The sequence below is a fragment of the Hippopotamus amphibius genome, chromosome 11 (genome assembly GCF_030028045.1).
Source record: "Hippopotamus amphibius kiboko isolate mHipAmp2 chromosome 11, mHipAmp2.hap2, whole genome shotgun sequence".
Lineage (NCBI taxonomy): Eukaryota > Metazoa > Chordata > Mammalia > Artiodactyla > Hippopotamidae > Hippopotamus > Hippopotamus amphibius.
The window spans coordinates 13,508,513-13,535,319 of NC_080196.1; the positions used below are offsets into that span (position 1 = coordinate 13,508,513).

A 26,807-nucleotide genomic window follows, 5' to 3' on the forward strand; every position below is an offset into this window, starting at 1 on the left:
TCAATTGCCTCATCATCACTGTGAATGTATAATGTGATATTTTCAATTAATTCTTGGTGTATGACTTATTCTTGTATTTCAATTTCATTTACTCCATCTACTCCATTGTCATGGTTTTATTCACCCCAATGCTAAACTGATTTTCACCCCCTATTTATTTTCTTGAATGTATAAAAATCCAATTATGAACTTATCTTGGCAATGCTAACATTTTTGTGTTATTTATTTTTAAATGAAAAATTAATATGTTGGTACGCTACATACACATCACTGTTTAGGAGCTGTATACATCTTATCATTCATTCAACGATTACTGTAAGCCTCTGTGCTAAGTATACAATGACAAGTAAAACTCACATGATGTATGAAGTTCGTAAGAGCTTCTAGAGTCCTTCTCACTTATGTTCACAGAGGCTGCATGGAACATTCAGCCGTACTCATACAGAACCATGTATTTTATGTACATCTGCCAATTGCTCTGTATTAATCGTGCTCCATTATGTTTGGGAGCTACAATGCAAATAGTTTTATGAAATATTCAGTTTCCACCAAAAATAAAATTCTCGGAATACCAGATGTTTCTCTGTATGAACACATACGAGTCAAGAGTTGGAAAGCAGGAGAGGAAAGAATGTAATTCTTAGAAAAATAAACTGGCTAGTAACAGGCAGTCACTAAACAAATCCTAAAACAAGATGTTCCCAGCACCTTTTATATCAGTAGTTTTCTCCCCAACAAGTAGAGATCCACCCTGTCTAAAGTAGAGAGGACTCCTCTTCAGGCAAGATAGATCATTTTCCATTTATATTTATTAAACTGCCACATTAACCCCAAAATGAATGTGAATTTCGGGATCCTCTAATGGTAGGTTTCCTCATGCAACTGGAAATTCTCAGTTCCCACCAACCAACATGCTCTCCCCAAGAGGTTATGGTCACAGTCTGGGAAAAGTTGCATTATGCATTCACTTTGGATGGCATTTGTGATTCCCCCACCAGTAGAGAATGTTAGGAGTTAAAAGCTGCCAACACGGTAGAATCATAAGAAAAGAGTATGAGTCAATGGAAATTAAAAATAAAAAATTCTTCACAGCAGAAGACACAATCCACAAAACGAGAAGGATGAAGACAGTAGGAGAAAATATTTGCAAACCATATATGGAATAAGGAGTTAATATCCAAAATACATAAAGAACTCATATAACGCAACAACAAAAAACAAACATCTAATTTAAAAACTGGCAGACAAACGAAAAAAGACATTTTTCTGAAGGAGATATCCCAATGGCCAACAGGTACATAAAGAGATGCTCAACATCACTAATCATCAGGGAAACACAAATCAAAACTACAATGAAATATCATCATACCTGTTAGAATGGCTATCATCAAGAAGAAAAGAGATAGCAAGCACTGCCAAAGATGTGGAGAAAAGGGAACCCTTGTATGTTGATGGTGGGAATCTAAATTGGTACAGCCACTACAGAAAACAATATGAAGGTTTCTCAAAAAAAGTAAAAACAGAACTACCAAATAATCAGGCAATTCCACTTCTGAGTGTATACCCAAAGGCAATAAAAACAAGATATTGAAGAGAAATATGCACTCTCATGATTATTGCAACACTGTTCACAATAGCCAAGATATGAAAATGGAAACAACCAGAGTGGTGCCTGTCAATGGATGAATAGCTAAAGAGATGGGTGTGTGTGTGTGTGTGTGTGTGTGTGTGTGTGTGTGTGTGTGTCTGGAATATTAGTCAGCCACAAGAAAGAAGGAAATCCTGTCATTTGCAACAACATGGGTGGACCCTGAGGACATTAAGTGCAATAAGCCAGATAGAGAAAGACAAATACTATATGATATCACCTATGCAGAATCTAAGAAAAGCTGAAGTCACAAAAACAGAGGATAAAATGGTAGTTACCAGGGGCTGGGAGAGATGTTGTTTCTGGGTACAAACTTGCAACTAGTAGATAGATAAGTCCTGGAGATCTAATGCACAGTATAGCAATTATAGACAATACTGAGTTATAAACATCAAACTTGCTAAGGGACTAAAACTTATTTCCACTACAAAAAAGAAATGATGATTATGTGATGTGATAGACATACAGTGGTAGTCATACTGTGATACATAAATTTATCAAATCAACATGCTGTACACCTTAAACTCACACAATAGTACATGCCAAATATATTTCAATTTAAAAATTATTTGGGAATGAAGCGTCATGAAAAATAAGTTTGGATTTTACTTTGACTAGAAATACTAAGGATCACCAATGTTTGTTGATTGAACTTAGTAAGTGAATATAACTAAAAATAACCATGCTGAACTTCAAAACCAAGACCTCTTTGTTTAGCAAAACTTTCTCCACAAATAACTTTTTCCTTCTATACCCTAAATATGCATTTATGAATGTAATCAGTCCGGTCAACAAAGTAGTACTATTTTAAAGTAATAACTTTCAACACCATTATGTGAGAGGACAGTCATATCAATTATAATTTGGGGGAAGTTACCAGGAACCCCCTACTTTTCTCCAGGGGATATATGAGAATATCATCGCTCAGGGGGATGTGAGATTTCTGAGTTGACCCAAACGGGCTATGGTTTTAAATGTTTGAGAAATACTTTTCATGTCATTCCTCAGGAGAGAATTGTTATTTGCAGAAAAATAAGGGTAAGTAAAGAATTCCCAGGAGAATCAGGGTAAGTAAAGAATCATGATGTAACTGTGGTGTCCATCACAGAGCAGTGCATGAGAAACAACAAAGCAAAAATGAAGCGAGCTGAGAAGAAGGCCCTACTGGCTTCACCACTAAAAAGAGAGTTCAGAGAACCGCAAATCACCAATTCCCCCGCTATGCTCTTGAGGCCCTTTCTCACACTAGACACCTTTGATGCATTAAAACAAGTAAACTCATAAGCCTTCTTACAAGAAGCTTAGAATTTTTTTTAAAAAGTAAATGAGCAAGTTCATGATAATATGGTTAAAATTTTCTAAATAATGTTGGAATGGGGGGTTGAAGTTAAAAAAGGGGGTCAGAGAAAGGAAGATGGATTTTGAATCATCTAAAAGGAACGAATGATAATGAACGTGAGTTCGTGGAGAGGAGGCTAAAAGCACATTTCAGACTGGAGAAAATAAGCACGTAAGAACTTGCATGTGCAGCTCCATAAGATCGAGACATGGTAAGGGGAGGGACTCTGCGGAGGGAGGGGGGAGGGACCGGATAAGGAGCTGAGATTACAAGGTGGGAAGTAGCAACTGGTGCAGAGATAAGGGAGCCAATTAAGATACCAGCGAAACCAAATCCCAGCAAGCAAGGTAGGGACTTGAAATCACCACAAAATTGGCCTAACAAGCACCAAACATATTTTAAGCCCTTTATATTAGCCCTTAATTAGGTCAGACCAAGAGAGACAAACTGCACTTACAGTGTTTTACCAACTGACCACTGTAAATTAAACACACAAAAACAGTCCAAAGTGACTTATTTAAAGTTTTGGGGAATTAACGCACAGCATGGTGATTACAGTTAGTAATACTATATCACGTACTTGAAAGCTGCTAAGAGACCAGATCTTAAATGCTCTCATCACAAAACAGAAATGGTAATTATGTGGTGTGATGGAGGTGTAAACTAAGCTAAGGTGGTGATCATTTTGCAATACACAAGTGCATCGAAGCAACACGTGCATACCTTAAAGTTACACAATGTCCTATGTCAGTTATACCTCAATAAAGCTGGGGGTGGGGGGAATCGTGATTGCATTGATAGTGAAGATGTTGTTGAGGAAACTGTTCACTAAATGACACAGTAAGAGGATACAGAGATATTTCACCCAGGGTTTAGTAACAACAATAGCTATTTTGCTTTTGAGCAACTGGTTTGTTTTCTTCTTATAGACATATAACTGATAGTGTTTTCCTTTTTGCATGGGAATATTCCAGCCAAATATGAGGTCCACCTCCAGCAACTACACAGACTTTACAATGTACACTGGGCATCTTACTACTAGTTTCAAACTATTTCTCTTCTCCTTTTACCCTGGATATCCTTCCCAAGCCCTGTTTCCACTCTGTGCTCTAGAGTGCTCAGTGTTTGGTTGGTGATACTGTCTTTTATCCACATTTTAACATTTGGGAATTGGGACACATCTTACAATCAAGGTTTAAAGGCTCAATTAGTAACAGTTTTTCTTTCTCCTGTGGCGCCTCACTAATGACAAGTGTTATCACTGATACCATTTTAGATTCAGAGAAAATATGATAATAAATTGAAGCACAGGCTTGACATAGCCATAAAAGGTCAGGCTTTTCCTGCAAAGGCTGAGACGCAAGAGAGAAGCAAGCAGTAAGCCACAAGAGAGGCCGTAAAGGGGAAGAGCATAGGAACAACCTGTGAAGGCACCTGGTGATGGAGGCAACAAACAGAAGACACTGACTACAGAGATGGACAGAGGCAGGGAAAGGCAGGAGCCCGAAGGTGGAGCCAGACATAGCCGTGGTACCCTGGCCCTGCCCTCAGGGAACAGCTGATGCTGGTGTGGGGCCTGCATGAACATTTACCTGAGTCTGGAGGTCAGGCACAGAGAGCTCAAGACCGTTCCTTCTGACCTGACAACTTCCCTGTGGTCCTTTCTCCCCCTCTGCTTGGAGCCTCCATTGTTGTAGGTATAAACCCAGCCAATCTACCCCTTTCCATTCAATTAGAATCTTCCTCATGCTTGACTCAAAATTTGATTTCTCCAATTAGTTCTGGCTTATTAATGACAATGCAAGGAGTAGGATGAAATTTATGTTTTCAGCCAGTCCCAAAGTATCTTACTTTTATGCATTTGAGTCAATTATTGAGACTGCAGGTCTGTCTGTCCCCTCTCCTACTGCACTGCAAACTTCAAGTTCACAAGGACAAGGCTTTATCTCATATAGTATCATTATATGACCAGTGGGTGTAGACATCAAAGGGTTTTGCTTCCAGTTCAACACTGTGACCAGTAAAAGTGGGGTCCAGAAAAGGACGAAGAGTGGCAATGTGGAGTAACATGGGGAGAAAAAGTTTTACAATATGAACAATATATTACCAATGACTGCAAGAGGGCCCAAGAGAACTATTTGAGTGATGAAAATGTTCTGTATCTTAATGGTGGTTACACAGATATATGCAGTTATTACAATGCAAGAACGGGTACACTTAAAATGGGTGCATTTTATTGTAGGTAAATTACACCTCAATAAAGTTGATTTTAAATTATCCAGGAACTAATCATTCAGTTTACAGTACACCAGCTCCATTAACTCTCTTCCCCTTCTTTTAGCTGCTCATAGTGTAGCCAGGTCACTAATTCTCATAAAACACATTTGAAAAATGGTAAGCAAAATGCAAATAATATTCAAATAAGTCCACTTCCCTACTTTTCAGATACTATGAACATTCACTGGCCTAAAAGGCTGTTTTAATAAGTCTTGTCTGTGGTTCTCAAAAGTTGACATCAGGAAACTCTACCTTATTCCCTATTGCTCTCAAATGTAGAAAAAGCAAAGATAGTAAGTATTGAACCCCAGCATTAATAAAGTGTAAGTAAATCAAATTCATTAAAATAGTAGAAAATGTCACTATTACACGGAGGAAGAAAATATAAGTAGAATGCCGTCAAAAGGAGCATATACTGTGCTGTTTTCTTAAAAAGAAACACAGAAGTTTAAAGTTTGGGTATTTTTTGGTTTGGGGGTTTTTGTTGTTTTTTGGTTTGGGGGGTTTTTTGGTAATAATGTGTATTGGACAAAAATGATACTAGACTGCCAAATTTTTCACAGACTTAGGTGATCACTGTCTGAAGATATTCAATGTTGACTTGATTTTGTTCCAGATAAATATGTTTTTTATCTGAAAGGTATATATTAAAACTCTGAAAGGTATATATTAAAAAAAAAAAAAAATCAAAGGACACTAAGGTGTCCCAACTGAAAATGCTGAATTAGTTTTCTCTGATAGTTTTGGTCATGTTTAATCTCTAGATATGGTCTGCCCACATATTTAATTTGGTGATAAAGAAATGTCCAGCAAGCCTAGACATACAAACATCTAAAAGTTGACTATAGAGAACAGTATTCAAATATTAAAAATCATAGGTGGGGAAGAATAAGACTTTTGTTCTATTCCATTCAAACCTCCTAAAGACCATTTTATTGGCCAATATTTCAACCATTATTGAGAGAAACTCAGTTCAGACACAGAAAATCTTTCCCTGGTCCTTACAAAATTTCACATAGCTTTTACTGAGTCAAAAGTTCCATTCTCTTTTTAGAAGCAGGAAGGAAAAAAAATTATTACTAGTGACTCAAAACAAAATAATTTAACTGTGTTTCATTAGTGAGATGTTTTCTGAGCACAGCCACCGAAGACATCTGTGATGTTAAATTCTGTTACTTACTCAGTGGCTTTAGAATCAGGATTGATGTTGACCTTGCTGTTTTATTTTAAATTTATCTTTGTGGTGATTAAGGAATAATCACAAGCTCATCAAATTAAAAAGAAGTACAACAGTAGGGCTAAAAACTTTCAAATAGCTAAAGTAGTATGATAAAGTCAAGGTTACAATTAAAATTATCGTCAATTCATAAAAATTATACGTGTGCATGTGTGTATTTTTAATTCTATCTCTAAAGTGACCTAACATAGCAATTTTAATATATATGAGATATAACCTGGTGCACAGATTAGAATTTGTCTCTAATGTTACTAAATGGATTTATAGCTTGACACAGTGAGTATCCAAGGTTCTGGAACATACTTTTGCCAGTGAGCAAGAATACTTTCAGAAGTTCTGAAGAGAAGCTGAAACAACACAAGGAGATTCTTATTGGTCAAGATGTGACAATTTGAGCATTTACAAAAAGGGAGGGTATGAATAAAAACTAGATCTATTCCAAATACAGTACAATGTTTGATTGCTTCAACATAGATCAGGCACAGACAACTGCATCCTCCCATCAATAACTCTGAGAAATTATGTAAAAGTATTTTTGCTCTTATTATTCACTATACTACTTCAGCATCATCCCTCTGTCTTATGGTTCTTACTACTGCATTAATAACAATGCACTAATAAAAACAGCTAACACAATATTTCCCATGTGCTAGAAATTATTTGAAGTGCTTTATTTTAAACAAAGTTGAAAATTAAAGCTCGGTGAGGTGAGGCAGCTTGCTCAAGATCACCCAGCTAGTAAATAAACACAGGTGCTGAGATTGACGCCCAGGAAGGCTGGGTTCCAGAACAAGTGCTGCTAAGACTGCTTCATCAGTGAGGGAGGGAACATTCCAAATACCCCACAGATCATGCTTGGCTGAGGAGACATTCTCTTCCCTTTGGTGCTGAGCACCTTCCCAAGGAAAAACTAGTCTGAGGAGGGGAAAGCTTCGGTGAAGAGAGATACTGAAGATAAAGCAGCACACACACATAACAAAATGTCAGTGAGAACTCTGACTTGGACTAACGCTGAGCTGAAGTCAGTATTCTAAAATTTTAGATAATGTTACAGCCTAGAGGCAGTATGCAATTGCTGTGTTTTCATAACCGTAATAAATAAGTTCTTCATTCAGCAGTATAAAATATCATGCACAGAAAAAGGGAACTGCATCAAAATATTAATAGGATGATGAGAAAATTTTATTTTACATCTCTCTAATACTCTATATTTTCTAAGTTGTTTAACAGTGCATATGAATCACTTTTATAATTAGAAAAATTATATTAAAAAGTTATTTAAGATGTCAAAAAGAGAAAGAAGGATATAAGCCTCTTACTTTCCTGCATTTGGAAGCCCTAAGCCAGGCAAAAGTTAGCTGTAAGTTCCCAAAAGGTCAGCCACACCAGACCCTTGGATTAAAAAAATAATAATAAAAGTAGAACTGTTTTGTTTGTTACTTTGTCATTTTAAAAGTGCTGTGTAAAGCTATTATACTCCAATAAAGATCGAAGGAAAAAAAAAAGTGCTGTGAAGAAGGAAAGATAGCAGAAGCCCATCTCACACTCAATTGCTCAAGGATTGGAAAACGGAATTTGCCTAAAGTAGAGAAAACTATCCGAATTCCAAAGCTTTTCTAGAAGCCTGCAGGTTCCCAGGAGCCTGGATGCCTGGTCATCTCCAATGTCAAGAAATACCTTACCATACAGACTGCTACTGGCAACAACTCCAATAAACTGCCCCCTCTTTCCCTGGTAAGACCTGCAGCGAGGGGTCTCCCCTGCTCTCAGCTGGCTCCCCACTGAGCCTTCTGCCTTCCTGCTCTGATTTCTGAACCAACAAGGCTCAGCCATGGGACTATTACTAGTGAATGTTTGGTAATCACTGTGAGATGTACAAAAAGTAACCTGCTAATCAAGTGCTTATTAAATAAAGTCTGAAATGGCTTATTTAATAAAGTCTGCATAGTCTTAATAGAGACATTAAAGTCTGTAACAGCTTAATTTAAAATATAAATAAAAAAAGATTCAAAGCTATCCCTATAGAGTGTCATTCTCACATGCCTCCCACTCCAATGCACATTCTTTGACAACATGTTACAAATTGCCCACCACCCTCAAAGAATCCCTGGGGGAGTGACAATCTTAGGAGCATCACTTGGTATGTGTGCTTCAGAGTTAGAACAACAACAAAAACACTGCCTAGAGGACAAGTAGGAGCTGCAGTATCAACCCAACTGCCTAGGAACCAGAGGATGAGAGGTGCCCTTACCCACCAGGAGAAAGAAGAGTAAGTGGTCCAGCAGCCCCTGCCACTCAGGGAGCAGACTCAGGTTACCAGGCACCGGACTCCAGATGAAGCTGGAGGAAGATGCATGGGCAACTCCCCCCATCCCCCACCCACCATCTTCCCTTCCTCTCAATTCTGTTCCCCCATCCCCCTCTCCCCAAAACACTTCCTCTCTTCTCCTACTGACTCACATCAGTGCCAACCAAGTCAGCTTGCTATAGGATCCACCCACGGTTGGAACCACATACCACCTCAGGGGCAGACAACAGCTCTAGCACTACAGAAAGTGAAATATACCTAACCTCATGACTTTGCCCAGAACAGGACTGTCTGCCCCTAGTTACCTGAATAGAGCTCACTGCTGAGCCTGCCACTGTGCAGCAGACATTAAAAATGTGAACTCTGGGTGACCCCCTTGGCTGGATCGACCTTTACGAAGTGATACTAAGCAGCTATGGTCTCTGCTTGTCAGCTCCAGGCAGTGGTAGTCAAAGCTTTAAGGTTCAAGAGCCATATCTGTACTGCCATGACCAAAAACAAACCAACCAACCACATAACAGTGCAGAGCCTATTACTATGTAATAATCAAATGCAAAAATTAAAGGCCTTAAAGGGCCCAGACCAGAAGTGGCAGAACCACAAGGGACATGACAGACGCCTGAGGATCAAATAAAAACACTCCACCCATAGACTCACGTACCAAGCACAGCTCTTCTTGTAAAATGCACATCCATGTCTTTCACAGTATCCAATCGTAAACATCTAGAGGGGACCTACTCTGCACAAGGCATAGTACACATGGGAGAAAGGAACAAAGAAACCAAAGATAAAGAAGGCCAGGGGTTCTGCCCTACGTTTACATCTAGAAGGGGCAATGAGCCATCTGCACAAATTCTCCAGGGCCATGGAGCTGGTTATTATCTTCCACTCAAGTCTTTGGAAACATTTACTCAGCACTCCAGGACAGAACTCACAGAGCTATAATGAACTGTCAATAAATGAACACAGGGCACTTTACAAGTATCATTGGGCTTATCCATAAGCTAAATAAACAAACAAGCAAGTACACAAGCATGCACACGTGCACTAACAAAATGTTCACAGTAAGCCTCAAACCTGCAAAACACTCTAGAAACTAGTGGAGAAGGACCAGAAGCCTGGAATAGCTCGTCACAGATCCATTGTTCCTGAGCCACGTAGCCCGGATCCCCTGGGCAGCCTCTTCAGAGCAGGCCTGTCCAGATGTGCCCACCCTCCCAAGGGGATCAGCTGACCTTCAGGGTAGAGGTGGCAAATGGGCGATGTATCTGGACTAAGGTACCCACACCATTCCTATATGTGCTCTGTTTCCTCCTTGCCACCCTCAGAGCTCTCCAACCACCAACAGAGACAAAGAAGACTGGACAGTGTATTAAAATATAAAATGCCAAGCTCCTTCCTAAAAGTCCAGCCCAATGTCAAGGCTCTAGCCTAGCCAAAATGAGAAACAAGTGCTTCAGGTTCAGAAGATAACACACCTCACAGATCATTCACTAACCTGGTGCAAAGCAGCAAGGAGTCCTATGAGCATCTATCTGCCGCCCCTGTCAGAGCAAGTGTAGGAGATACCAGGCAGTTTCCTCCTGACTGGCCTCCAAGCAACAGCTCCCAGAGAAGGTGGCACCAGACACTGGCCAGGGCTTCTGCCCCCGCTGACAATTTTCACACAGGGACATGTTCACGGTCAGGACTCCAGTGCCATGTGCCTATGTGTGCTGGTGTAACGCCTTGCTGTCACAGTCGAAGTCTTTATTAAAGGCCACAATCTGCAAGCAAGAAGCCACAAGCAACTGAAGAGCTTTCACAAAAGATAGCTTTCACGAAAGATAGCTTTTCAGAAAACTAGAAACGTGAATGGCATTGTTTTTTCCCAAAGTATAGGCCCCGAAATGCGTATCAGTTCCTAAACTACAGCTTCTCTCAATTCCACTTTGCTCAGAAAAGGGCAGCCTGCTATGTCCTAATGACACAGGGCACCTGTGCGACGAGCAGGGCAGAGGGAGGCTTCAAGCATGGGACTGCAGGGCTCTGGCCAGCAAGCATCTGCACTGCAAACATTACAAGTAAGGATGCTCTAAAATGACCTCATTCTACCCACGGGCTTGGTGAAATAAAGGAGGAGATGCCAGAAAGAGCTAGCTCTGGTTTGGCTAAGTTTCTACATGTTCAAATTCTAACAAGAGTTTTCAGTCCCCCCACAAATACAACATTACTTCCACCTAACCAACTCTAAAGCAGATCAAGGACCAATCTGCTTGCATGTTCACAGCAGCCCACTGTAGGCAAACACATGTGAACAAGCCGGACTTCTGCAATACTTATTTCTGCCTTTACTCAGGGCCACAGGTTTTGGCCACGTAGGTGGAGGAAGTGCACCAGACTCATCAGGAGAATGGGTTCAGGGCTTTTAAATGGCTATAACCTATTTCTGTGTGGCACTTCTACCAGGGCCTATCAATGACATCCCTAGAAAGAATTCACTAAATGAGCGGCTTAGCGAGGAGCTCCCAGAGCCAGGCCTATCCAGGATCCAGACTTACAGTCAAAGACTGCATTGAAATTGATCAAAATTAAACAAACATGGCAACTGAAGCAAGCAAATTGCTGTAAGTGTGTAACTGATGTGAAATCTATTCACTTTCATGTTGTCATTAGATCGCCTGTCTCAGAATCCTGAAACAAACGTGTTCCTCTGCATTCAGGGTCCCAAATGGAACGATCCTGACGGGCTCTGATTCATGCTGATTAACAGCCGTTTAATCACAGAGGTTGACTAATCAAGTAAAAGGCTTAATCTTCCCAACTGAAAATTGAAGATATCTAATACATACCTCAGATACTTTAAAACATTCCAGCTACAGAATGGGGCACATGTCGTCTGACCCTGTCTCCCCCATCTTGGCCTAATGCTGACTCCAGATCACTGGGATGGCTCTGGGGAGGGCCAGGAAGGCCAGGGCCCAGGCCAATTCAGTTCTTTTAATTCTTCCTCCCCCGCCACCGCCCCATCAAGTTCTCCGCTTTCAGGGGTGGGACAAGGGCAGCAGCACCGAACTCTGAAAGCCTGGACAGAGGGCACAGCTGAGAGCGGGGGGAGGCAAATGGGAGGAACACGCCTGTATTTCCCCCACTTACAAAGCCACAGGCCAGGAATGTTGGCCGAGATGTTTCACACGCAGAGGGAAAAAGGAGAAAAGCAAAGCACACACTTGATGATCATTCGTGTAAATGTGCAAAGTATCTAGCATATCAACATTTTTCTTTATCTTCCTCTTTAGTTTTCATGTATTTCTGCACACAGGAAATTGGGTAGCCTGATTGAAATTTCTGAGCAGGCGTACATCTCTCCTTTACTAAAAACAAAACAAAACAAAACAAAACACAAATCTGCATGCGTTTAGGTTTCCATATTTGTATATCCTTTTGAAAAAAATGTTTAAGAAAATGACTAGCAAGTTCAAAGGAAATTCGAATGGTTTCTGTGAAATAGCCTAAATATATTTCCTGAATTTCAGTGTGTCTGTGAAAGACTACCAAAAACCAAAAAAGTACCAACAAACAGATAAATAAGAGAGTTCAGGATAAAATATATTCACTTAGGGGGTGCCAGAGAACCAGACACACAGTAAAACTATTTCTCCACTTTGAATTTTTAGTAGAGAGGCCCTGAGTCCATGTCTCCTGTATGGTAACCATTGGAACAAGAATCACCAGTCTGGGGACCAGGATAATAAAGTTAGTTTCCTCAGGAACAGAAAAAGAAAAAAAAAAAGAAAGAAAAAAGAAAAGCACAGAAACCCAATATTACTGAATACAATGTTTCAGTAGCTTCAGATGTTCATTTCCTCAGAAGTCAGTTTATGACTAGGTAGTACTGACCATCTACAGATCTCCTATACTAACTACAGCCTAGTAACCATATATCCAATTAATAGGAACACAATCAAGCACAAGAGACATTTACTGAGAACATACTACATCTAAGGAAGCAATGGACCAATACCCACTACCTGGAACACAGAGCTGAACTTGCACAATCAGGGCTACAGTCTCATCCCTATCAGGCTCTCTTGTTATTCAGATAGTCTGGCAATGGGTCAAATTCCAGGGCAGGCTCTTTGCACTGAGGTTTCCCCCTCCGATCTTATCCCAGGGCTCTGGTGCACCCTCCCATCACCAGCCCCCCATTCTTCCCAAACACACTTTTACAAACATGTCAAAATTTTGTCAAGAACATTTCACTTCTCAATGTATTCACATACAGCTTCTGAACATATATTCTTCACCCAAATGAATGACTTCCAAATGACCATACTGATGAACACCTGTTATAGAAGGAATTTCCCTTTCAACAAAATTCAATATACCCACCTCCACACAGCAGTGCTCCTGTGGTCTGTCAGCTGAGATGTGGCAAGTCTGCTTTAACACCACAAATGTGGTCTTTTAAACACATAGTGCATGAAGTATCCACATTTAAATCAAAAGTAATCAGGAAATTCGTAACAATTAAAAGCATAAATTGTAAGATGTCCTTTAATTGCTCTTTTCAGGTGTTAAAAAACTGCATTTATTAAACTCGGAATGAAAAGCAAAACCTAGGTCAACAAGCTTTAAGTGTTCCGCATTAATAACAATATTAAATTGTCAACATTTAACATGTGCTCTGTGCAAGGCACCCTGCTAATATAAGCAGATGGGATAGGTGGGTCCCCAGGGGAAGCGAACCAGGCATGGCTTCCTTGACAGAAGAGAAGCCATTTTGGCCTAAGCCATTCTGTGATCTCTGCCTGGCCACCATGCTTGCCCTGAACAGGTCTCTGTAATTAATGATCTTAAGAGCAGGGAGGGAATGCAGGAACAAAGGAAAAGCAGTCAAGAAACACAGTTCAGCGATAAAACAGAGTCCTGGTTCCTCCTCAAGGGACAGACATAATAATCTGATACATATTTTTTAGTCTGTAGGAACTAAGGCCCCCACCCAGGTGGAGGACAGAATGATGAAGTTGACCTTCTGTGACTTCAATCAGCTAAAGCTTGGGCTCTGTTGACCTTTGCCCCAGTTCTATGCTGAATTCTCCTGGGCTCCAGCCCCATCATGAATATGCATACACCACTCAAGCCCCTTCAGGAGTATGATGTACCCTTAGCTTAAAACGTCCCCAATGCTGTGCTGGGGAGCCACAGCTTTGAGAAATATCCCCGGTGTTTTCCTTACTTGCTACAAGTAATACATCCTCCTTCTCCTGCTGATACCCATGAAGAGATGAACCCAGTTTTTCAGGTAACAGTGAAACCCTTCTCCCATTTTACTGATGAGGAAACCCAGGCACAGAGGTTTAAGGGACTTGCCTGACATTTCTGCAGCTAGTAAGTTGCGTAGTCAGTTTCAAATATAAGCAGTTTGTCTCCCAAGTCCTCTGGGTAGCTCTTGACCACTATCATTGTCACAATACTTGATAGTGTTTTACAAAACTAGATATTTACACCCAACTGATGGCCACAGAAACACACAAAAGGCAAATAAAAGATTTCCTTTCATTGAGTAAAAGCTCTGGCTCAAAGTAATTCACATACTTATGAATATTTACACTTCATTTGGGCTAACTTTTAAAGAGATGGGTGAAGTTATTTCAATGTATCAAACTACAAAAGCAGAGATGTACCCTGCCATTCAAAAAAATTCAATTATACACACAAATAAGGAAGACTCTTTGTTCAATATTTAAAAGAAAAAAATTGGGGAAAATTATTTCCACTGCATAATTCATCACAAAAACACAGACTAAGCTGACATTGCAGAGAGGGGAATACTAGTCTACTGATAACTATCAAAGCCAGCAAAACTTCAAGGCTCCAAAAATAAACAAAAAATAAAAACTTAGTTACATTACCATGCTAATGTTACCTGTTTGTTACAGTAACTCTAGATCAAAAAAAGCAGATGTTTAAAACTGTATAAGCCTGCTCAAATTTAACACCATTATCATGATAAGCTTTCCCTACCACACTCCTCCCTCCTTACTCAAAACATTACCCTTGAAACAAGTAATTTTAAGGATCTTTCTCAACACAATAATGTAGACATCCCCTGTTACAATTTGTACAGTGAATACTAAACTTTAATCAACTATATAAATAGAAGTCATTAAGGATGGAGAACAAAAGACAAAACAAAACAAAAAACCCTAATAGTTCATTATCCAATTTAAAAATGAGCAGTTACAAGCTCAGCTATACATCTTGACACATCCTCTGTTGAGCTGGGATTATAGATAGGTGGGCACACAAAGCATCAATTCTGAGAAATTATTTTATTAAACTACAAAATGTAAGTATATTTAAAGGCTTATTAATCTGTTCAACAAACTGCATGAGGGTTTACTGTATGGCCCTTCCAAAAGTGGAAATAAATCTACTCAGTACTTGCAACAGAACGACCAGAGCAGTTGGTTTTGCCCTTTCTGATTTTCCCCTGAGGCTCCCAGCTTGAGATACATGAATAGTTGTGGTCATTCATGGTGGGTGTACAATCTAGGGAGTGTCTCTTCAAGACAACACAAAGAGCCAACAGTAAAGGGTAAAGCTTCCCTTTCCTCAAAGCCTTCCTTCCTGTTCCCTGTCTTAAAAAAAGAAAAGAAAAATAGATTAAAAAAAAAAAAAAAACCAAGGCTCTGAATTTCTTCCCTCAAGAGAACTGCACACAGATGCTTTCCTCACGTCTCTTCTAACAGCAGCAAAGCTCAATCACACCTACAGACCAGACTCTAAAGGGCCAGACAGAATCAATAACCCCACTCTGCTTTCAAAAGAATGGGTAAGAGGACAACCCAAAGGGAAACTCTCTCTCTCTCCCCACCACTAACCAGAATTCATCTCACAATCGAAGATAAGAAATACTGGGGATTAACCACCCTTTTGGTAGGGTTATAACAGAAGCCTCGGAAACAAAGCAAGCTGCCCAAGAAAGTTTTAGGCTAACAGCTCTGGAAATGTCATTTCTCCCCCATACATACATACTTATCACATAAAACAGCTGTACGCCTGCGAGAACAGCTTAAAAATCACTGGTTCCCCAAAAGAACACAATTGTACAAGATAAAAACTAACTGAAAGGTCCAAATCAGAAGATATATAATGCCCTGCAGGTGCATGTAAAAGCTGCTGTCCTAGCTGAGACAGGGGGCACGCAGAATGTCTGTAAGGAACCCAGGCTCCCCAGCTAGCTGCTAATGGCTTCAGCTATCTGGAGCTAGTGTCTGTCTTACTTCACTTGACACCTTCAATCCTCACATCGGCTACTGCAGGCAAACAGAGCCTCCCAAGAACAGTGACCCTTCGTCCCCGGTTTTCATAACACTCCGACAAGAAGTAAATTACAACCCAACCCATTTCGGCCCCTGTAAATGTTACCTATTGCTCTATTTGACTCAACTCTACATGTAAGTATAGTTGGGATAAATCTAAAAAACCTTACAGGTTGCCTGGTTTCGTTTATAGCCCGCAGTTTGACAGATGAAGACTCAGATGGAAAAAGAGCTAATGGCTAGCTCGAGGATACACAATACGTTAGGGGCAGGACCAAGCAGCATCCAGACTTCCCATCCAGTCATCACACCATCCTGATCCTCCATACAGATGGGGTCCCTGGAGCCTCGCAATGGTACAGGAGCTGAGGCTAGGACTCCACATAGTTCCAGGGCCTGAAGCAGGGAGTTGTGGTCCACAGGCCGTTACAAAAATGGAGAACCTGTGCTTCCCAAGAAGTCAGGTGAAGGAGTCAGCTGAAGGATAAGCAAGTACCCTGCATCTAGATTAATGAGGTAATTCCTTCCCCCTCTGCCACAATTCAAGTAAAAACAAATAAGAAGAGGTATTTTGATTAAATACACCTGGTTGAGAGGCTTTTTTTTTTAATGGGGGAGAATTTATTTAACTTTGTGAGGCTTAACTTTCATTATAATACATACCCTTGGTACAGGAAGACCCTATTAAAGTTCCATAAGTTGCCTTAATGAGGTAAATATTTAGGCTGATGTTATGAGGCTTTCAGACTTTAGTTTTGGTTAATGGTTATGAGAATTTGCATACATGTTCACAATCAGAATGGTAAAATAAACCAAAGGACAAGTTGTGAAACTGGGCTTTAAAACCTGATTTTATTAAACTAGATCAGTGTTTGTCAACCTTCACTACACATGAGAATCAACTGCCAACCATGTGAGTTAACCACCTCTGACAAGCCATCCCATGAGTATGTCCTCAGACTCCTAGTCTTCAAGATGAGACCCCAGACATTGTGGAGCAGAGACAAGTCATATCTACTTTGCCCAAATTCCTAACCCACAGAATCCAGGGGCATTAAAAAATGGTGCTTTCAGACCACTAACTTTGGGAGTGATCTGTTAAACAACAATCATAACTGGGACACCCGGGAAGTGTTTAACAAACCCAGTGCCTAAGATGCATGCAGCCCAATTAAGCTAGAAACTCTAGGGGTAGGACCCAGGCATCTATTTTTAAAGCCCCCCAGGTGATTCTAATGTGTAACCAAGGTTGAGAACCATGTGCAGACCTTTAGTGTCCAACAGAGTAGCCACCTGCTGTTTAAACTAATGAAAATGAAGTAAAATTGAAAATTCAGTTCTTTGACTGCACTGGCCACATTTCAAGTGCTCAGCAATCATACATGGCCAGATGTGTAGAATACTTCCATCATCACAGAAAATTCCATTGGACAGTCCTGGTCTAGAGCACTGATTCTCAAAGCCTGATCTGGAACTAACAGCATCAGCATCACCTGGGAGCTTGTTAGAAATGCAAATTCCCAAGCCAAGTTACTGGATCAGACACTTTTGGGTGGGGGTCTCCAAATGATTCTGATGCACTCTTAAGTGTGAGGACCCCTGGGTGGTTACTGTCGACACAAAATCATTTTTCCCATGACTGAGCTCATACTTAAATCTGAAAATTATCAACTTTTAACTCCACTATACTGTAAGGGAATAGTTCATGTTGTCGTGCAATTTCAAAGATGTGTTTTTGTGTTAGCAAGTTTGCTTGGGAAGAAATGCCCTGCAATTAGCAAAGGATTCTTTAAAAGTTTCATAAAGATGCTCTCGGTTATTTACAATCGTTAAGAGAAACAACTTTCAGGTCCAAAAATATAGAAATGTGGTTTAAAGTTATGAAACTCAACAGACTACTCAATTATTAAAATTATAATTATGAAAACTATATTGCATGATAAAATATAAATGGCAGAAAAACAAAACAAAATTGTAATTACAAATATTTGTATTATATGGACAAGGGCAAAATGAAGGAAGAGGAAAAATAAGAATAATGGATTTGTTAGGTTTGGCCAAACAATGACACCTTCCCCCTGCCCCCGCCACCCCCTCCCCTTTTAAATTTCTGCCATGCTTCTTATAAAACATTTCAGAGTATCTGAGGAAGCAATCTTTTAAAAAGATACAATTGTGCTTTGATGTGAAAAGTCCATTTCAAGAACAATTTGGTAAAATAGTTCTACTACTACATTCACTGAGTTGTTCATTTCATAGTAAAATGCAATCAAGACTGCATTCAAACGAATGATGAGACTTGGATTGCTTGTCCTCCTAATTCTGAGTGTCTATGAGAATTTCTTCTCTCTACTCTTTTTAATCTTAGATTTTACAATGAAATATAAGAATTACCCATTTTTACAATACAATTTTAGAGATGTGAAAACTTGACATTTTTGCCATGCTTATTTACTTTCCACACAGTTGCTGGGTGGTAAAATGCCAAAATAAGCTCATTTCCAAGGAAGAATTTCTCACATTTTCTTCTTACATTTGCAAATCTAAATTCCCATAAATATTTTGTAGATTAATCTTTGAAAAGCTAGCTCTTGAATCCCATATAAATCAACTCTTGATTGTTTTAATGTGACTTTTAGCATACTTCCTTTATTGACAGCTGTGTTGTCAGTAAACTTCATTTCTTATGTTGTTAAGGTACAAAGTTGTCTTTCTGAGCATTTCTATATGTCTTGTTGGTTTCTCTGCCATTGTTTCCTTTGCCAGTAATGTTCTCCAAACTCCTGTAAATTCTTAATAGTTCCAGGGGAGATCTGAGAAAGGGTAACTGTGGTTGAATAACTGAGAGAGCTTGATGTCTTCAGGAAGCCTACTATTTGGGGAAGACTTTTTCTTATAAATTTCTTTAAAATACGAATGCACATGTGTAATTTTACGGAAAACTGGAAACAATCCAAGTTATCCACTTACGTTTAACTAGATTTTGCCACAAGAAGCCGAGTGGTAGGATGATGAATTGGCCAGTTTGGTATCGTTTTGAAAAACTTCCCTAGCCCAACAAGCACACATATTTTAAAATTAATGATGATCAAAAAACAAACTCAACTAAAATTTTTGCAATAGTGATACAAAAATAGGATTTTTCTACTTTTTCCAGCTTTTGTCCTGATTACAACTAAGTATCTTCATGAATGTGTGTAACTAAGAGTTGTATAAGGTAGCTACTGCCTTTAATTCTAGCATTTATACATGCTCTTAAGAAAAAGAACATTTTTATTTCTATTATTCGAAGTTAAAAAGAAAAGGGATTTAACAGAACCTTTTAATAATAATAATTTTTTAAAAAACAACAAAGAGCATTTACAAAATGCTTTCTGTGTGCTGGGCATTCTTGGATCCAGGCCCTAAGAACACAAAGATAAATCATATATAGTCCTTGTCCTAGAGAAAGCCCAAAATCTATACATTTGAGAAAAGCCCTTAAGACAGACACCAACACTAACAAAACTATGCACTTAAAAAAAAAAAAAAAGACTAAAAGAGTTCTTAGAAATTAAAAACATGATGTCAGAAAAAAAAATTAAATGTAGGGTTGAAAGATAAAGTGGACGAAATCTTCCAGAAGGCAGAACAAAAACAAGAGATGAAAAGTAGAAAGGAAAAATAAAATCACTGGATAACCAGTTCAGGAAACCCCATGTCCAAATAAGTGTTCTAGAAAAGAACAGAGTAAATAAAAAAAGAGCATTTGCTAATAAATTAATTCAATAATTATTTTTCGGAACCAAAGGATACAAGTTCCTAGATCCAAAAGGCCCACCATTGTGATTTCACAAAAATGGGAAAGAATATTCTATAGGATTCCAGAAAGGGAAAATCTAGGTCACATCTAAAGGATTAGAAATCCAAATAGCTTTGGACTGCTCAACAGAAACATTGGAAGCTAGAAGACATTAAAGCAACCACCAACTTTAAATAGAATTTGATACCCATCCAAACTATTATGAGGTAAGTGGGCGGAATGAAGATATTTTCATGGTTTCAAAAAACTACCTCCCAGACATTCTTTCTCAGGAAGCTACCAAAGGATATGCTTTACAAAACTGAGGCAGTAAACCAAGAAAGCAAAGGGAAACAGAAAAACAGAGATTCCACACTGAAGAGAGGTAAAAGGAATTCTCGGAATGATGTGACAGGAACCCCCAGGATGACAGCTGTATCAGGCAGAGAAGGTTACCAGTGCATAAAGGAACATGTCAGAAGGGTCAAGGAGAAATGTCTCTAAGATGATGAAATCAAGAGAGTACTTGATATATTTGAATGTCTTGAAAGGAGATGTGGGCAAGGGGCTGAAAATTTAAATGTTGAATTAAGGATAAGTACATAAAAAAGACGCAAATTAGACAGAAAGGAAAAAAATAAAAACAATTATTAACTCCAGGGAAACAAAAAGTTTTGAATGACAGGAAAAGAAATCATAGAAGAGTACATGACTCAACTGTAAACAATGTTCTATACAGTCATATAAATAATGGAAATACTAAGTATTGATATATAACTATATTGGGGAAGTGGGGGACAGGGAGAATTTGGGGATGGGGTGGGAATAAGCCACAGAAAGAGAATGGAGAGAGCAAATTAAAAACTAGCACTACCAGCACGTTACTCAGAAATATGGAGGGAAATTCCAAAAGAATAAGCTAAAATTAGTATATCTGGCTGCCTAGAAATGCAGAGGATTCTTTTCTTAAAATCATAGCCTTTATAAATTATAAAACTACTTCACACTTCAAACCATACTGATTTTAAAAATATATACATATATATGTATGCAGAACCCAACCTCTTAGCCACTAAACTTGTATATTTCAAATTATAAACTTGTGACCCTTTAGCAGGTTGTGAAATTAACTTGATAAGTCACAACCATCATTTCTAAAATGAATTAGAAGAGGGTAGAAAAGAACAGGACATTTCATATAGTAAATTTTTTCATGAAGCTTCATATGTGTACACACAGTGCATGATGTAAAATGTATTTTAACTGTGAACCTTGAGCAAAATAATTTTTAAATCACTACTCTAATCTACACTGCATTATAATTATTTAGTCTTGTTTTTTAAAGTGAAAGATGACAATCTATCTTTATTTTAAAGTGAAGCAATGATAACTGTTGACAGCTAATGAAAACATTCCATTATAACACTTTAAAATGCCACTGATATCATGCATGAAGAATGCTCTCCTATATTAGTGAAATCTAAATACTCTGCTTTCTTACAATCAACTCTGTAATATTTGAGCCAGAGAGAAGAGTAACATAGAAAACAGAATAAAACTCAAAGTCACCCAGATAATGTGGAATATTATTGCTTCTTAAGTGATGGATCTTTTTCATTTTAATATGATTTTAACTAATTTTTAAATTTCCAGTCTACAGATTTACTTGAACAGAAGGAACCGTCCTAGAAACCTTTGGAATAGCAGGGGAAGCCAGCCTGGGGGAATAAACAATCAAAAACTTGCAACATATAATAAATAAACAAGAAAGTATAGATGCAGTCGACCAAGACGTAGTTTTCTTCCACTGACCCACCCTCATATACTTTAGAAGCTACACTGCCCACCTTGCAGTATGGAAAAATTGGGCAAGAAATTAAAACTCTGATACTCTCTCACTAAGAGCCTAAATTTAGTCAAATTTTTCTTCTCACTCAGCTAAGTTATACTGATACATGCACATTGCTCTGGAGGCTAACCCTACAATGCATACTTCAAAATGATTTAAAATAATCAAGAACAAAAATTTCTGCAGAAAGCAAGTTCCATTATACTCTTCATGATAAAGCTTCGCTTCTTAGAAGTTATAAAGATCAGATTCACATATACATGGGTATGTACATTTTTAAAACCACTACTACCACTCATACTGGATGTCAATATACTAGTATTTAATGATAGAAAATATATTTGTGGAAATATATATATATATACTTAAATATATATATATTACATATAATGTGTGTATTTGAAAATATGCATGAGAAGTTAACTGTAGTTACCTTTTTTTGGAGATGTGAGGGGAAGGGAAGAGTAGGGATGACAGCCAGGATGAGAGGAAGACTGTGCACTGTACTTCTGGTTATACTTTGATTTTTAAACCAGTATCTATTTTGGCAAGTGAGGGGTTCTCGTTCTATTCCCCCTTTCTGAATTGCCTGGCTTCTGCACCCTTTTCCCCATCCTGCATGCCGGCACACACAATCACTCAGAAGTAGTTTGTGGCAGGGGCGCTTTCACTTTCTTTGACAAGACTTTCTCCCAATCTTGAAAAAGTGAACCTGCACTCTTAGCACCCACCTGACCAGCACAAATGCCACCTGTCTTTGCAGGATGCCAGGACCCCGGGTCATGTCCACAGCCCCTCCTCATGGCTCCCATCACACTGCAAACCATCACGGTGCAGACATCTGCTGAGTGCCTGCCATGGGTGCCAGATGCTGTCTGGAAGCGTGGGACACAAAAGGTGGCAGGACAAGGTACCTGCCTTCCCAGAGCTCAGAGCCTCAAGGAGAGGAGAGGAGACAGAAGAGGAAACAGGTAATTTCCAAATGATATGGTATAGGTAATGGCAAAAGTATAATCTACATAATCCACCACATTGTATTTTAATTATTGTTTCCTCTCTCTTCCCACATCTCTCAATGGTGAGAGTCTCTGGCATAAGCACTGGGCCATAGTGCTCTTTGGATACCCTGTGCTAAGCATGGTACCCACACGATCTGAACTTCATAAATGTCTCCTGCATACTATTGCAATGGTATTTTAAGAAACACATTCATTTATGCCTTAATGTTTCAGAATGGTGATTGATAAACACATCAACTATTAACCTGGACCTCTGTGTTGTATTATAATCTTAGAATTTCAGAACCAAAATAAACATCTTTAACCCCAGAAGTACTATGATCTTTTAGTCCTTAATATGTAGTTTTGGCTTTGATTCCAAAAAGGGGAAAATTATGAAAGCTAATCCTATCTGCTTCTTTTCCTGGAAACCAATGCACTCTTGCTTGTTTTTGCTGGTAGGAGTGGAAGCTTTTACCCAGCTTTTAAAAGTCCAACCACGGTTAACAGGTTAGTAATTTCTTGCAATATTCAGAAAAATAGTGATTTTCAATTTGACACAGGTTTGCCAATAGTAATTTAAAACTTCTTACACTTTAAACCTTGGATTTCTAGGTAAGAAAAATAATAGTCTCGCCTTGCTCTGAGCTCTATTCCAAAACAAATGATAGAAACGAATTGCAAACATAATATGAAGCATCATTGCAATTAATCAACCCAGAACCCAAGGGAGGAACTGTTCCTATTTTTAAATGCACTGTTGCTTTAAGGGAAAACCCACTGGAGAAATATGAAACCAAACTGCATAATGAAAATCAAAATGCATTTGGTGTCTCCATCCTTGCAAAGACAGGAATCCTAACTGCAAGCAGCACTACTGTGTTGACTCCTCCCAGTTTGTCTATAAACTGAATGACAGGTACCCAGGCAGAATCCCACAGGAAGGGCCCATCCACCACTTAAAGAATCACATCTGTCAGGAGGTCAGAACAAGAGAACATCCATGTTTCAGGGCTATTCTTATAGCTCCAGATAAGGGGCTATTCCAAGAAGAAAGCAGATGGATAAGTTCCAAAATTACCCTTTAAGTTGTTACTTACAAGATCCTGATTAATAACCACAGTGGTTATTTAGTATTTGCAACCAACTGTCTACAGTTATAATTTCTATCCAAATTCTGCAAAATTAAATCTGTGTCTATCCACAAATGACAAAGCTTCATTTGGCTAAATAGTAACTAACAGTAGCACTCCTTATGGTTAAGAGTGACAAGGAGCAGGTGTCAACCCAGCAAGGAAAACAGACACCACAGCTACATAAAAGGAGTTAATATTCTACCTGTTTCCTAGACTGCTTTGAAAAATCTAACTCAGCAGAATTTTTTTCTGAAACAATATGAAAATATTCAGCTTGGGGGGGGAGGGGAATGTTGGTGATGTGGGCAGCTAATTTAATCTGTAAGTATCTTACTCTACTCAATGAGTTTACTTAATATCACCATGAAATATACAACTACATTGTTATAAATGTATCTAAAATACTATAAACATTTAAAATGTATCTAAAAATGTTATCCAAGGATACATCCATTACTGAAAAGTACTTAACACATTTTAAATATAACAGCTGTTTACAATCACCATAACAATCTACTATAGGAAGCAGAATGTTTGTACACTGGATAAAAATTTCTAGCCTCAACACAAAAAGCAAAGAATACCCAAACTTACCTCCTGATACTTTCTCCCCCCAAATTTAGTAAAACTATGCCTGAACACATGATTACATAATGAAAGCAGTTGCTTCCTTTAGCAATAAAGTAACAAACCCTACTTCAGAATCTCTCTTCAGTGAAAAAACCTCTGAAGAGCAAAACAAATCACTAATTTGTATCACATCAATCAACAGGTGACTTTTGGAAACACAAGCTCACGTCGGCGATGAATTAATTTTTCAAATCTCCCTGGTTTCTCTTTCCTATATTTACAAACGACTGCATTGCTACACTGAATGAATTCCAACCGTTTTCTTCTCAGGGGCTTACCAGAAAAATGCCAAATATTCAAATTATTTTAGGGCATTTTCCCATACCGTTGCGTGGCATAGAGTAGAATTAATAAGGATCCAACAGTTACCACTTTTCAAATGCAAATATGTTGCCATCTAGTAAATGCAGCCCTCTTTTAAACATCCCCCCCCCCCCCCCCCCCCCGGCCAGTGTCTACACAGCTCTGGGCACTACTTTTGTTTCCTCGAAAATCAACATTCGCGCATTACAGTCAGGCATCATCTCAACCCAGCACGAACAAAAAACAGATCTTAAGTGGTCCAGGCCTGAGCCTGCATCGTACAAAACTGTTTTGCTTTATTGTGGGGGTGTTCCCTTCCACCCCTCATTTTACGCACAAAGTTCCTTAATTCTGCCAAATCAAGCAAACGGCGCAGTAGTGGGAAGAACCAGGGACACTGGGTTCCACGAACCAGGCCTTCGGGTGGTCACTTGCCCGCCTCAGTCCTCAGTTTTCTCATCTGTAAAATGTGGCCATTGAACTAATCATCTCTAGGGTCCTATCCGGGGCCTTCCTCGAAGCCGGCCGGGGACACAGCGGACTGGTCCCGACTCTGGCCGGGGTGCCCTGGCCTGATGCTGCTCTACATGGGAGGGGACAAGGGGAGGGGGACAGAGGGAGGAGAGAGAGGAACTTGGACTTGCAACAGCTTCAGACAGGAGCGTGCGACAAACTTGAAGCCGTCCTCCTAACAATAGGCAAGAGCACTCCCATTTTCCTGGTTCAAACTTGCAGGACGCGGCGGGGCTGCACCCTCCTGCCCGCCCTCTCGGTACCCGCTTTACCTTTCTCCCTGTTTGGTGTTAGAAGGAGGAGGGTGCAGGACCGTTTGATTCCCTTCCATCTCCACCACGCACTTGGTGTTCAGTTCCAGTTCTGAAAGCAAAAGGGAAAACGAGCGTTGTCAAGTCGAGCATCCGTGCCCGCAGCCGGCCTCCGCGCGCCGCGCGGGGCTCCCCCGGGAGGCGGCCGAGCCGGGAGCCCGGAGCCGGGAGCCGGGAGCCGGGTTCCCGCGACCGGAGCGGGCGCCGCCTCCGCCCCGGCGCCCGGGCGCCCCGGCCCCGGCCCCGCCGCCCCGCAGTTTCCAAAGTTGCCCCCGCCCTCAGCCCCGACCCCACACGAAAACGAGCGGAGAGCTCCTCACCTCGCCGGTTCAGGGGCCGGACCCGGACGGCAACTTTTACCTTGGTATCCGACATGTTGGCGGCGCCCGCTCGGCCCCAGGCGGCCCCTCACGCGCGGCGCCGCCGCCGCCGCCGCCGCCGCAGCCGCGCGCCCCCCGAGCGCGGCCGCCGCCGCTCCGCCGTGTGCTCCGCGAGGCAGCGCCGAGGCGCGCGGGCCATCCCGGGGGAGCGCGACGCGGGGCACGGCCGCGGCCCGGGGAGGGGCGGGCGGGCGGGCGGGCGCGCGGGGCGGGGCGCGGCGGCGGCGGCGGGCGGGGAGGAGGCCGCGCCGCCCGGGCCCAGGCGCCGCTCTAGCCGCGCCGGCCCAGCCGAGCGCACAGCGCCGCTCGCCGCTCCCCTCACCCCGGGCTCGGCCGCGCCGCCATCTTCCGCGCCTCGCGGCGCCCGCGCCCCCTCGGGGCCCGGCCCGGCGGCGCCCCGCGGCACCCGGGGTGGGGGGGGGGGGAACGGCGGGCGGCGCCGGGGCTCGGGGCCGCTGAGATCCGGGGCGCGGCGCCCGGTTTCCCCGGGCCCGGCCCGCACCCGCGCCGGCGGGGGACCCCGCGGGCCCCGCCTTGAACTCGAGTCACCTTGCGGGGCCGCTGTCACCGCAGCCCCGGAGCCCTTGGGCGTGCCGGGTGGGCAGGCCTCACCCACCGAATGAAATACGCCTCAGGCGAAAGGCCGGCTCGCCGCCCCCTCCGCCCGCGCCGCGCCGCGCCAAGCGCGCAGCGGCGTTTTCAGGTGCGGGTGGCGAACCCAGGCTGGAAATCAGCCTGTGCCTCCGCCACCGAAAGAGTGTGTGCTTGCAGATGGGGCTCTCGCTTCCCT

The 26,807-nt window shown here is 41.0% G+C and overlaps 1 protein-coding gene across 1 annotated transcript in view; it reads right to left on the reverse strand.

Moving 5' to 3' along the window:
* Positions 1 to 26,113, reverse strand: part of KIF13A (kinesin family member 13A) — a 198,445-nt gene extending 172,332 nt beyond the window's left edge. The window contains 2 exon segments of the mRNA XM_057700702.1: positions 25,599 to 25,689; positions 25,958 to 26,113. Of these exon segments, the coding sequence (XP_057556685.1) occupies positions 25,599 to 25,689; positions 25,958 to 26,012 (146 nt within the window). The 5' untranslated portion in view covers positions 26,013 to 26,113.
* Between the last annotated feature and the right edge of the window lie 694 nt (positions 26,114 to 26,807).